Source organism: Somniosus microcephalus, chromosome 27 (assembly GCF_052327205.1).
Source record: "Somniosus microcephalus isolate GS21.2 chromosome 27, FLI_Smic_1.0, whole genome shotgun sequence".
Lineage (NCBI taxonomy): Eukaryota > Metazoa > Chordata > Chondrichthyes > Squaliformes > Somniosidae > Somniosus > Somniosus microcephalus.
The window spans coordinates 44,471,651-44,486,264 of NC_141013.1; the positions used below are offsets into that span (position 1 = coordinate 44,471,651).

The 14,614-nt window shown below is 47.0% G+C and overlaps 1 protein-coding gene across 1 annotated transcript in view; it reads left to right on the top strand.

Moving 5' to 3' along the window:
* Positions 1 to 14,614, top strand: part of adamts17 (ADAM metallopeptidase with thrombospondin type 1 motif, 17) — an 821,255-nt gene that overhangs the window by 403,927 nt on the left and 402,714 nt on the right. The window contains exon 8 of the mRNA XM_085968920.1: positions 10,614 to 10,754. Coding sequence (XP_085825046.1) covers positions 10,614 to 10,754 — 141 coding nt within the window. The remainder of the gene's footprint in view (positions 1 to 10,613; positions 10,755 to 14,614) is intronic.

Consider the following 14,614-nt stretch of genomic DNA (forward strand, 5'->3'; position numbering starts at 1 on the left):
TACTGTACTGAAGTGTCTGCCTAGGTTGTGTGCTCAAGTCTCTGGAGTGGGATTTTGAACCCACAACCTTCTGACGGCGAGTGTGTTTCCCACTGAGCCACAGCTGAAGCCTTGCAAAAGGCGTAGTTGTGCTTTAGGGAAAACTCCAATGTGTGGTTTATCTTCTCCCATTTCTGATCAGCTGAATATCGAGGGATGGCATGTATTAGAAAGGGCACATGGGCTGTTTAGTGATACTCTCAGTTAAAATTCTTGTTCAGCCAGAGAGAAAGCTAAACCTTCCCTACTGATCTAATCCACCCCCTGCCCAACACACACACACAATCAAAATACTACCTGCTCTGACGGGAGACGTGAAACCATGCTGCTGGCACAGCTCAGTAAGAGGGATACTGGTGGCAGTCTAAAGGGTTAACTGCATAGAATGGTTACAGCATGGAAGAAGGCCATTCGGCCCGTCGAGCCCGTGCTGACTCTCAGCTAGTCCCACTCCCCCTGCCCTTTCCCCAAAGCTCTGCAAATTTCTTTCCTTCAGATACTTATCCAATTCCCTTTTGAAAGCCGTGATTGAATCTGCCTCCAGCACCCTTTCAGGCAGTGTATTCCAGATCTTAACCACTTGCTGCGTAAAAAAGTTTTTTCTTACGTCGCCTTTGGTTCTTTTGCCAATTATCTTAAATCTGTGTCCTTTGGTTCTCCGCCAATGGGAACAGTTTCTCTCTATCTACTCTGTCCCGACCCCTCATGATTTTGAACACCTCTCTCAAATCTCCTCTCAATCTTCTCTTCTCCAAGGAGAACAACCCCAGCTTCTCCAGTCTATCAACGTAACTGAAGTCCCTCATTCCTGGAATCATTCTCGTAAATCTTTTCTGCACCCACTCTAAGGCCTTCACATCCTTCCTAAAGTGCAGTGCCCAGAATTGGACACAATACTCCAGTTGGGGCCGAATCAGTGTTTTATACAGGTTCATCATAATTTCCACACTTTTGTTCTCTATACCTCTATTCATGAAGCCCAGGATCCCGTAAGCCTTTTTAACTGCTTTCTCTACCTGCCCTGCCACCTTCAACGATTTGTGTACACATACCCCCAGGTCGCTCTGTTCATGCACCCACTTTAGGATTGTACCATTTAGTTTATAATGCCTCTCCCCATTCATTCTACCAAAATGTATCACTTCACACTTTTCGACGTTCAATTTCATCTGCCACGTGTCTGCCCATTTCACCAGCCTGTCTATGTCTTCCTGAAGTCTATCACTCTCCTCCTCAGTGTTCACTATTTTTCCTAGTTTTGTCATCTGCAAATTTTGAAATGGTGCCCTGTACACCCACGTCCAAGTCATTAATATATATCAAGAAAAGCAGTGGTCTTAGAACCGACCCCTGGGGAACACCACCACCTTCCTCCAGTCCGAAAACCAACCGTTCACCACTACTCTCTGTTTCCTGTCACTTAGCCAATTCCGTATCCATGCTGCCACTGTCCCTTTTATTCCATGGGCTTCAACTTTGCTGGCGAGCCTATTATGTGGCACTTTGTCGAACGCCTTTTGGAAATCCATGTACACCACGTCAACCCCATTGCCCTCATCAACCCTCTGTTACCTCATCAAAAAACTCAATCAAGTTAGTTAAACACGATTTGCCTTTAATCGTTTAGTACCTCAGCCATACTCTCTGCCTCCATGCATAGGTCTCCTGTTTGGTCCCTAATCGGCCCCACCCCTCCTCTTACTAACCGTTTACTATTTATATGCCTATAGAAGACTTTTTGATTACCTTTTAGGTTGGCTGCCATTCTATTCTCATACCCTCTCTTTGCTCCTCTTATTTTCTTTTTCACTTCTCCTCTGACCTTTCTATATATAGCCTGATTCTCAGATGTATTTACAACTTGACATCTGTCATACACACTCTTTTTCTGCTTCATCATATTCTCTGTTTCGTCATCCAGAGAGCCCTGACTTTAGTTGCCCTGCCTTTTGCCCGAGTGGGAATCTACCTCAACTGTACCTGAACTATTTCCTCTTTAAAGGCCACCCATTGTTCCATTGCAGTTTTGCCTGTCAATCTTTGATTACTCGGGCCAGATCCGTTCTCATCCCACTGAAATTGGCCTTCCCCCAGTTAAACATTTTTACTCTAGATTGCTCCCTGTCCTTTTCCACAGCTAATCTAAACCTTATGATACTATGATCACTATTCCCTAAATGTTCAGCTACTGACACTTACTCCACTTGACCCACCTCATTCCCCAGAACCAGAACCAGCAATGCCTCCTCCTATTGTCAGGCCAAAAACATACTGATGAAGAAAGTTCTCCTGAACACACTTCAGAAATTCTTCCCCCACTCTGCCCTTTACACTATTACTATCCCAGTCTATATTAGGATAGTTGAAGTCCCCATTATCACTCCTCTATAGTTCTTGCACCTCTCTGTAATTTCTCTGCAAATTTGCACCTCTATATCTTTCCCACTATTTGGTGGTCTATAGAATACACCCAGTAGTGTAATGGCACCTCTATATAACTCTAACCAAATTGATTCTGTCCTTCACCCCTCCAGGACATCCTCTCTCTCCAGCACTGTAACATTCTCCTTAACCAATACTGCCACACCACCTCCTATCTTTCCTTCCCTATCTTTCCTGAACCTTATCTTTCCTTATAACCAGGAATATTTATTACCCAATCCTGCCCTTTTTTGAGCCAGGCCTCAGTTATTGCCACAACATCATATTCCCATGTGGCTATTTATGCCTGCAGCTCACTTACCTTGCTGACTGCGCTTCGTGCGTTCACATACATACACTGTAACCCCACCTTAGACCATCCTGTACTCTCTCTTAGTTTGACTCCACCTCATACCTTACCATTTATTACTTCAGTGCTCTGTGCCTCTCCCAATCCTTTGAGCACTTTATTTCCTCTTTCTAATGTTACATCCTGGTGGCCATCCTCCTACCAAATTAGTTTAAACCCTCCCCAACAGCACTATCTACATGTGGGTCTATAGCCCCAGGAACCTGATCAGAAGAGACAACAAGCAATGCAGGACACCTGGATTAACTGAGATCCACTGCAGCTGATTTGACCGGACACAGAACCATCACAACAGGGAAGTTTATTGTGTTTTGAATTTTTGGGGTTAAGTTTCCCCCTTTCCTTGTAATTGTCTTTGGCTTGACACTTCTGGAACCAAGAATGTGGGTGCATGGCCTATTTCCAGGGCCCAACAATGTCCCTGTGGCCAATGATCAGGAGGCGGCAGGGACCACCGAGATGTGACTCCGCCCTCTGGTTTTCCCTTACATCTGGGGATTCCTCAGCAAAGCCTGTTGGGTCCCTCAGCAGTGCAGTCAAGATTGGAATGTGAACAAAGAGGGACTCGGTTGCATTCTTGCGCACTCTTCGGTGATCAGTGCTGGTATTTTAAAGCTCAGAGTTACCAGAGGGAATAATGTCATCAGATCATTGGCAATCACCAACCACAAATCTGAGCACTGCCGCACTGACCGTGTAACCCAACAGGAATATAACATGTCAATGGATGATTGTAATCGGCTCTTCACAAACGTAGGAGCTTACAGGATTGATGTGACAAACCAGCTTGGCCCAGGCGCAGCACTGCACTCTCACCTCTGAAATCAGAAGGCTGTGGGTTCCAGCCGCACTCATAAGAACATAAGAACATAAGAAATAGGAGCAGGAGTAGGCCAATTGGCCCCTCGAGCCTGCTCCGCCATTCAATAAGATCATGGCTGATCTGATCCTAACCGCCAATCCACTATGACAGGACTATCTCCTGAATCTAACAGCATTAGACACACGAAAACAGGAGCAGGATCAGGCTACACGGCCCCTGGGCCCGCTCCGCTACCCACAGGGCCATGACCTATCCGAACCTAGACTCATGTCCAAATTCCTGCCCGCTCCCCGTAACCCTTAATTCCCTTTTCTACTAGGAAACTGTCTATTTCTGTTTTAAATTTATGTAATGATGTAGCTTCGACAGCTTTTTGGGGCAGCATATTCCATGGACCTACCACCCTCTGAGTGAAGTAGTTCCTCCTCATCTCAGGACTCTAGGCTGACACTTCAGTGGTGTGGGGTTGGAGCTGCTGTTTTTTCAGCTAAGACTTTGCTCTCAGGTTCTGTCTGCCTGTTGCAGTGGGTGTGAAAGATCCCATGGGACCATTTGACGAACATTTACCCCTCAGTGAACGGCAGCAAAATCAGATTAACTGGAAATTCATCTCATTTGCTGATTTTGGAATCTTGCTGTGCACAAATTGGTTGCTGTGTTTGTTTGCACAACAGTGACTGCACTTCAAAAGTAATTCATTGGCTCTGATGACCTTGGGACATCTGGAAGGCAAGACAGGAATTATATGAATTATTAATGCAAGTTCTTCTTCATTGTTTTAGCCCGACCTCTGACCTGCACTCCCTTCAAGGGCAGCTCCTTGCTGGGGATTCGGGATTAGTGAAGATACTCAATTATTTCACTTAACATTTTCCATGCAGTGTTGCCTGCTACCTCCAGCTCATCATTCTATAGGGGTTGCCCCTTGCGTCCTCATTCTCAGTATCACTGTACTGCAGTTCATGATGTTACGACAATGGGACATTTTGTACAAAACATCTTTTGTGGACCTCCTGTGACCAGCAGTATTAAAGCTCCAATCTGTGCTGTTTATTATGCTGGTACAGACCCACGCTCGCTGGGACGGTGTTCCAGACTATCAGGCATGGAGGTAATGGTGTCTGATTTACACTCTTCCCAATTTAGTTCTTTTTACCGACTAGAGATTATGGAAGGTCGGGGAATGGGGAAGGTTCAGGGATCGGGGAAGGCCTGGGATTCGAGAAAGCTGGGGATTGGGCACACTGACCTTTGAACCTAATTGTCTGTTCTGTCGTCCATCAAGTGAGGCTCTGTACCAGGAACGCCAGTCTGTAACATTTACCGCACCGTGTTTCACCGAATCCCATGCCAGTTTCCAACTAGTGACTTTGCCATTCGTTGGGGAAAGGGCCTGGCTGTGAATAAATGTATTAGGTGAGTTCCCATGCCCTGGCTCACAGGGATTGAGTCGTCTTCAGGTGAAGTGGGGTCAGTGGCTAGGGGATAACTAGACCAGGATGAACAGATGTCCTACGTTGGAAATTGTGGACTGTACGTGCCTGATGGGCCTTCTGAGCTGTATCATTCGACGATTCTATGAAAAGACCACATATGCATAAACGGAACTATTAAATAGTAATAAGGATTTCAAACTGTAGGTTTAAGCAAACTCTTCTTTATCATGAATGGCAGATGAGAAACCCTTTATCTTATGAATACAAAGATGAATACAGTTGTGTTTTACGTCTGCAGCACTTCCTGTCAACTTTTTCATTATAAATTCCCACGTCTACTTGTATAATAGAATCTGCCTCTCACCAGGACACAGCAGCCCGCTTGATTGGCACCCCATCCAGCACCTTAAACATTCACTCCCTCCACCACCGGCGTACCGTGGTTGCAGTGTGTACCATCTACAAGATGGACTGCAGCAACTCGCCAAGGCTTCTTTGGCAGCACCTCCCAAACCTGCGACCTCTTCCACCGAGAAGGACAAGGGCAGCAGGCGCATGGGAACACCACCACCTCCAAGTTCCCCTCAGGTCACACACCATCCTGACTTGGAAGTATATCGCCGATCCTTCATCGTCGCTGGGTGAAATTCCTGGAACTCCCTCCCCAAACAGCACTGTGGGAGTACCTTCACCACACAGACTGCAGCAGTTCAAGAAGGCGGCTCACCACCACCTTCTCAAGGGCAATTAGGGATGGGCAATAAATGCCGGCCTTGCCAGCGACGCCCACATCACAGGAACGAATTTAAAAAAACCTGCAATTACAGCCTCCCACCAGCGGAGGTGCTGTAGTGCCACCACTGGCCGCTGAGTGTAATTACAGTGTGAGAGTCTCCACCGGCCGATTCCACTGTAACAGTGGGCATTTATCACGGGGAATGATAAAAATAAGGACAATGCTGGGGTTTTTTGCACATCACAGGGTTGCTGTGATAATTCTTGTCACAGTGCTCAATTGTTGGTTGGTTGGATATACAATAAGAATGTCTCTTCAGAATTGTTCCTGATGTTGCACCCCATTGTTTAATGCTTCATCTGGGGTTCAAAGTTGGCACTGTGACTAACTCAGAAAAATAGCTGAATTCTGTCCATGGAAGATTTGCCTGTTTGGAACATTTTCTGCGTGAACAAAAACTAGTGTTGCTGCACTATATAAAACCAAGACCTGTATTTATACAGGAGCTTCTGACATCTCAGAAACATCTCAAGCTGCCTTACATACAATGAAATACTTTGAAGTAATGTTTGTAGGGAAACACGGCCTCCTTTCTGTGTCAGGAACATCCATTTAATGTACTTCTGGTGGTAGTAGAGGGGCTGAGGGGCTTGCTGGGCCACTGGGAAAGCTCCCTGTTCTTGAAATGTTACCATGGGGTCTTCAGTGTCTATTCGAATAGGCAGCTGGAACCTTGATTAGTGTCTCCTCTGAAGGCTGACACCTCTGACAGTGCAGCAGCTCCTCAGTTCCCAGCGCTACCCTGAGGTGTCAGCTTGGATTAACTGCTCACACTCGCATGTTGTCAGACTTGCTCGAAATATCAAACATTTGAGCGCATGACTTTGTTTAGGAAATGTCAAACTGGAGCCTAGCCGCAAAAGGATCTGCATGCAAAGTGCATTAGGGAACTGCCATTGAAGTTCTGGTACTTGGACTCGAATCCAGCCTGTTGTGATAGTCATAGAGTCATAGAGTTATACAGCACAGAAAGAGGCCCTTCGGCCCATCATGTCCGCACCGGCCATCAAGCCCTGTCTAATCTAATCCCATTTTCCAGCACTTGGTCCGTAGCCTTGTATGCTATGGCATTTCAAGTGCTCATCTAAATGCTTCTTGAATGTTGTGAGGGTTCCTGCCTCTACCACCCTTTCAGGCAGTGAGTTCCAGATTCCAACCACCCTCTGGGTGAAAAAGTTTTTCCTCAAATCCCCTCTAAACCACCTGCCCCTTACCTTGAAACTATGCCCCCTGATTACTGACCCCTCTACTAAGGGGAAAAGTTCCTCTTTATCTACCCTATCTATGCCCCTCATAATTTTGTACACCTCAATCAGGTCCCCCTCAGCCTTTTCTGCTCTAAGGAAAACAATCCCAGCCTGTCCAGTCTCTCTTCATAGCTGAAGCGCTCCAGCCCAGGTAACATCTTGGTGAATCTCCTCTGCACCCTCTCCAATGCAATCACATCCTTCCTATAGTGTGGCGACCAGAACTACACACAGTATTCCAGCTGTGGCCTAACCAGCGTTTTGTACAGCTCCATCATAACCTCCCTGCTCTTATATTCTATGCCTTGGCTAATGAAGGCAAGTATCCCATATGCCTTTTTAACCACCTTATCTACCTGTCCTGCTGCCTTCAGGGATCTATGTACATGCACACCAAGGTTCCTCTGTCCTTCCTAGGATCCTACCATTCATTGTGTATTCCCTTGCCTTGTTAGTTCTTCCAAAATGCATCACCTCACACTTTTCAGGGTTAAATTCCATTTGCCACTGTCCTGCCCATCTGACCAACCCATCTATATCGTCCTGTAGCCTGAGGCTTCCCTCCTCGCTATTTACCACTCCACCAATTTTCGTGTTATCATGTGATGTGATGAAAATCTTTCTTTGGGTGTAAGACTCCTAGCTGAAGTAACTTCTGGTAATTTTTTTTTGTTTGTTTTATTTTAAGTGAAAATATTTGCTTCAGCAAGACTTGATTTGCCAATCATTGGCCAGGCAGATAGCTAAACTCCCACCAGGTGCTTCACCTCAGGCAGGCAGTGGGGAGACGGGAACACGGAGAGGAAGATTACTCTGCATGTTGTGATTTCCAGGTGATCTTAGTCAACCTTTTGAGGTGGAGTTTGCCGTGGAGAATTCAGTTTCTTCTTCCACCTTGCTGTGTGCAGGCTGCAGGAAAGTATAACTGGGGAAAGGGAGAGAGTATGAAGGGCTAGAAACCCCTCAGTCCCTGCTCCCTCAATGGAAGGTGGCTCAGAGAGCAACTCCCACCACCTACAGGTACAGACGCAAATTCTGTGCCCAGATTGCAGGGACAGGACCATCCGCCTACTCGGTGGTCCCAACGCCTGGAATATTAGAGTGGCTCCATGTCACTGTGAGGGCGGCTAGTGTGAGGGCGGCTAGAAGATCCAGGAATGATTCAGTGGAATGCGAGCTTTTCCCCTCAATCATCAGCTCCTCAGGGAGCTTTGGGGCGCCGTCTTATTGGTAATCGATTCCCATTACGATTGCTTATCTTTGGCCATCGCGCTCTCGGGGCATTTCATGGCCCTCAGCGAGGTCCACACCAGCTCCCAGAAGATGTGGGTTCAGCTTATTTTTTGCTTGTTTATGGGATCTGGGCATCGCTGGCAAGGCCAGCATTTATTGCCCATCCCTAGTTGCCCTTGAGAAGATGGTGGTGAGCTGCCTTGAACCGCTGCAGTCCGTGTGGTGAAGGTACTCCCACAGTGCTGTTAGGGAGGGAGTTCCAGGATTTTGACCCAGCGACGATGAAGGTTCGGCGATATACTTCTAAGTCATGGTGGTGTGTGACTTGGAGGGGAACTTGGAGGTGGTGGTGTTCTCATGCACCTGCTGCCCTTGTCCTTCTAGGTGGAAAAGGTCGCGGGTTTGGGAGGAGCTGCCGAAGAAGCCTTGGCGAGTTGCTGCAGTGTATCTTGTAGATGGTACACACTGCAGCCACCGTATGCCGGTAGTGGAGGGAGTGAATGCTTAAGGTGGCGGATGGGGTGCCAATCAAGTGGGCTGAGGCATTTTGATGGTGTAAAGAATAGAAATCCCGGTGGCAGCCTGTGAACTCCCTTGGATGAGCCCCATTGGTATAGCGGGCAGGCAGTCGCCCATGGCTCCCCACATCGGAGAACGGAAAACTTGGTGCGGAATCCTGGCAGGACTGGGCTCTGCCCCATTTTCTAATTGATTTTGTTAAAAATGGCTTGTCAAAGCAAAGAGGTTTAATTAATTTAAGTTAAGGTAACTCAAGGCATCAGTTGAAAATAGAGATGTTGTATTCCCAATCGCGGACACATCGCTCCGCATCAGATTTATTCTTTTGCTTCTGTTTTTAAAAGAGTCATTTCCTTGGTTCAGTATCGGCGAGCTCTGTCAGTCAGTGGCCACATTGCTCCCTGAACTATCACTAGGGGCTTCACTTGAGTCAGGGAGCGGAGGAGAGAATACCATCGCTTCAGTGAGCTGGTTAACTTCTTTCCTACACACTGCCGGCTCCTTGCTGACTGCAGCAGGTCTGCCACTCCAGTCACCCAGTGGAATGAATCTCACGGGTTCTCCGCACGACTGCTGGTTTGGGCGTTGACCTGAGATGAAACATCCAGCTCCCCCGAGGTGGGGAAACCGAGACTTCATCTGTCTCCGATCTCTCCAAGTGTGTCTATGTCATCGGAGCGAAGGGAGCTATTGATGTCAGAAATGAAATAGAATGCCATAATCATAGCACGAGCTGCTCAGCGCACACATTCATGTGGGGATCGGAGTCGCAGATAAGATTGTGTTTCTGTTACATATTGTAATTTAAGGCAGATGTTCCCCAGATTTACTGGCTAGCACTTTGCAATGCAATAGTAAATCAGGCACTAATTACAGTTCAGACTTTCTAATGGTAGATTGCAGGAAAATTAATGGCAGATAGTTATGTAGCGCACATCTGTCAGTTATGAGATTTGGACAAGTTGTTGCGAGTTTTGCTTCCTTACTTACTCTCTCATTCTCTCCCCCCTCCCGCTCCCCCGTTCTATCTCTCTCTCTCTCTCCTGCCCCTTCCCACTCTCTTCCCCCCTAATCTCTCTCTCTCCCCCTCTCCCAATCTCTCTCTTCCCCTCTCCTGCTCCCCACTCCCCCTCTCCCTCCCTCCCTCTCTCTCCCCCTCACTCCCCCTCTCCGACTCTCCTCCTCTCCAACTCTCTCCCCCTCTCCGACTCTCTCCTCCTCTCTGACTCTCTCACCCTCTCCTGCTCTCCCCTCACTCCCCCCTCTCTCCCGCTGTCACCCTCTCTCACCCTATCTCACGCTTTCTCTCCTGCTCATTCTCTCTCTCGCCCATCTCTCTGCTTGCTCTCTCTCTCTCACTCTGCCTCTCCCACACCCCCCTCTCCTGCTTGCTGTCTCTCTCACCCCCCACTCTCACCCTTTCTCCCTCTTGCTCTCTCGCTCACTCCGCCTCTCCCTCTCTCCCCCCTCTCCCTCTCCTGCACTCTCTCTCACCCGCTCTCTCCCCCTCTCCTGCTCTCTCCCATTCTGTCTCTTCCTCTCCCTCTCCCGCTTTCCCCCTCTCCCCCTCTCTCCTTTCTCTCCTACTCGCTCTCACTCCGCCTCTCCCTCTCTTGCCCTCTCTCCCTCTCCTGCTCTCTCTCTCTCCCCCTCTCCTGCTCTCTCCCACTCTGTCTCTTCCTCTCCCTCTCCCACTCTCCCCCTCTCCCGCTCTCTCTCTCTTGGACAGCATGGGAATGAGCCACGATGACGATCATTCATCCTGTGCCGAACACTTCCACATCATGTCTGGTGAATGGGTCAAGGGAAAGAATCCAAGTGATCTGTCCTGGTCTGCCTGTAGCCATGACGACCTGGAGAATTTCCTGAGGTAAGACTTACTTTTCTTTTAAATGGTAACTTTTTCACAGCAGAATTTTTCCAAGAATAACGCATCACGAAATACTGACTGGCGTGTGCACATGGCTAGCTGTCCACTGCCATAGCAAACCTAATAACATCACCACCTCCCTGCAGTCTTCTGCAGCTGCACTGGACCAGCTAAGAGACTTAAATCCCAGCAGGTAAGTTCACTGACCCTGTGTTTCTAGTGTGGAGCCACGCTCGATGGGAGTGCGGCTCGGAGAATCAGCGCTACAGTATGGTCGATCTACATCCGACCAGCACTCCAAGACTGAGATCGCGAGATTTTTGTTGGATAAGGGTATCACAGGATATCAAGCAACGGCGCATAAATTGGAGTTCAGGCACAGGTCAGCCGTGATCTAATTGAATGGCGGAGCAGGCTCGAGGGGCTGAATGGCCTCCTCCTGCTCCGATGATGTTTGTGAGTACAGTGGGACTGCTAAAATCACCCTTATATCTTACATTTTAATCACAATGAGATTACAAACAAACTCAATAGAAATGCCAGTCTATATAAATCAGAAATTGTGGCACTTTAGCATTGTGTGACTAAAATTTGTTTGTGTTATTATGAAAGTGAGAAATGTGTTTTTAGTGGTGTTGGTTGTGCACAGTTTAATATCAAATTACTTCTTGGTCATGTAACCAGGAGTAAGAGTCATGCACAGAATAAGGCAGACTGTACCTTTACACAATAAAATCGTTCTTACCACACTCTGCAGGAAATGATCAGCTTGGTGAGTACAAGGAGAAGCTACGATATGAGGGGACATCTCACCGAGCAGGAGAGGGTGGGCTTTTTTCTCTTTTGATTGACCCTATTTAACACATCTCAGTAATCAGCAGTCAATGACTGGTGCTAGATTGGCACAGTCAAGAATTTTTTTTGGGGGGGAGGGGGGCCCATTTTAAGAAAAACACTGTCATAATATCAGCAGAGCTTTTCCTGACTCTCTCGAACTATCCCCGCTTGCTCTGTTTCTAGCACCCACTCTGAGCACAGATTCGAAAACATGCACTCTGCACCCACCAGAACTGCAACAGAGGCCTGGGGATATCACTCGGACAGTGGAAGAGCTAATGGAGGTGATGGCTTCACCAGCGAATTGCAGGTTCTAGGTATCTTCAATAAGATGTAGAACTGTGCTCCCACAGCTAGTTTCTGACAAAATTGAACTTTTAGTTTTCTGCACAACAAAATTTCAAAGGGAATTTTCCACCAAGCTAACGCCACGTGCTCACTGCTTTGTAAAACTTGCCCCGTAGCCACTTATAGCGGCTCTTTCTGTCCCTCTGGTTGGTTGTGACTGAGACTTTCCCCACTCTCTTGCAGCTCTCTGTGGTTTTAATTACATTTCGCCCAGTGGGTGCAGGATAAGCTGTTCACACACAGATTTTGGTTCAGACCTGGCCTTTTCTGTTAAACTGACCCTGTTGAAGTTCCCAGCTTCTGTGTGCATTTTCAAGAGGATATAAGAACTTATGGGGACAGGAAAAGCACGTGAGGTCCAAAACTCCAGCCCCCTTTGATGGGTCAGTCCCACCCAGCCATCTTCCCACTACAATTTCATCATTTGCGGATGACACCAAATTGGGCGGTGTCGTTAATACTGAGGAGGACTGCGACAAAATACAGGAAGACATTAATAAAGTTGCAGAACGGACGTGTAATTAGCAAATGAACTTCAGTATCGGTAAGTGTGAGGTAGTACATTTTGGTAGGAAGAATAAGGAGTTTGCATACTTCTTGGACAATAAGTGTCTAAATGGGGGTCGAGGAACAGAGGGATCTGGAGGTACAGATACACAAATAACTAAAATTAGCGACGCAGGATAATAAAAAAAAGCAAACAAAGTGCTGGGATTAATTCCTACAAGGATAGAATTGAAAAGTAGTGAAGTTATGTTAAACTTGTATCGAACCTTGGTTAGACCACACTTGGAGACCAGAACTGTGCACAGTCCTCCATGTTATAAAAAAATGATATAGAAGTACTGTGTCAGCCGTGGCTCAGTGGGCAGCACTCTCTAGGTGGGAGGGGCTAGGAGTGAGCCAGGTGTTACTGGTTGCCTGATTGCAGCTGGGAGTTGGAGGGAGTTTTGTAAAAAGTTGGTGGTGGGTTTTGTTTTCAGGTTTTAGGGCCTTTTTGGCCCACAAAAACAGCCAGATGGCTGCTGAGGTGTTCCGAGTGCCGGGCCCCTCAGAGGACAATGTTCCCGAGAGGAATTTAATTAGGGAAGAAACTGTGGTGGGAAATGGGAAAAAAAGGCCCAAAGAACATAAGAATATAAGAACATAAGAACATAAGAAATAGGAGCAGGAGTAGGCCAATCGGCCCCTCGAGCCTGCTCCGCCATTCAATAAGATCATGGCTGATCTGATCAAAACCGCCAATCCACTATCACAGAACCATCTCCTGAATCTAACAGAATTAGACACACGAAATAGGAGCAGGATCAGGCTACACGGCCCCTGGGCCCGCTCCGCTACCCACAGGGCCATGACCGATCCGAACCTAGACTCATGTCCAAATTCCTGCCCGCTCCCCGTAACCCTTAATTCCCTTTACTTCTAGGAAACTGTCTATTTCTGTTTTAAATTAATGTAATGATGTAGCTTCTACAGCTTTTTAGGGCAGCATATTCCATGGACCTACCACCCTCTGAGTGAAGTAGTTCCTCCTCATCTCAGTTTTGAAAGAGCAGCCCCTTATTCTAAGACTATGCCCCCTAGTTCTAGTTTCACCCATCATCGGGAACATCCCGCATCCACCCGATCCAACCCCTTCACAATCTTATATGTTTCAATAAGATCGCCGCTCATTCTTCTGAACTCCAATGAGTAGAGTCCCAATCTACTCAACCTCTCCTCATATGTCCATCCCCTCATCCCCGGGATTAACCGAGTGAACCTTCTTTGTACTGACTCGAGAGCAAGTATGTCTTTTCTTAAGTATGGACACCAAAACTGTATGCAGTATTCCAGGTGCGGTCTCACCAATACCTTGTACAACTGAAGCAATACCTCCCTATTTTTATATTCTATCCCCCAGCAATGAAAGCCAACATTCCATTGGCCTTCTTAATCACTTGCTGCACCTGCATACTAACCTTTTGAGTTCCGTGCACCAGGACCCCCAGGTCCCTTTGTACTTCAGTACTTTCCAGTTTCTTGCCATTAAGATAATAACTTGCTCTATGATTTTTCCTGCCAAAGTGCATAACCTCACACTTTCCAGTATTGTATTCCATCTGCCAAATCTCTGCCCACTTACTTAGCCTGTCTATGTCCCCTTACAGGTTTTTTATGTCCTCCTCACTCACTACTTTCCCTCCCATCTTAGTATCATCTGCAAACTTTGATATGTTACACTCGGTCCCCTCCTCCAAATCGTTAATATAGATTGTAAAGAGTTGGGGACCCAGCACTGACCCCTGCGGAACACCACTAGTTACTGATTGCCAGTCTGAGAATGAACCATTTATCCCAACTCTCTGCCTTCTGTTAGATAGCCAATCCTCTATCCATGCCAGAATATTACCCCCAATCCTGTGATTTTTATCTTAAGCAATAATCTTTTGTGTGGCACCTTGTCAAATGCCTTTTGGAAGTCTAAATACACTACGTCCACTGGTTCCCCTTTATCCACCCTATATGTTACTTCCTCAAAGAACTCCAGCAAATTTGTCAAACATGACTTCCCTTTCATAAAACCATGCTGACTTTGTCCTATTAAATTATGATTATCCAAATGTCCTGTTACTGTCTCCTTAATAATGGACTCCAATATTTTACCTACCACAGATGTTAGGCTAACCGGTCTA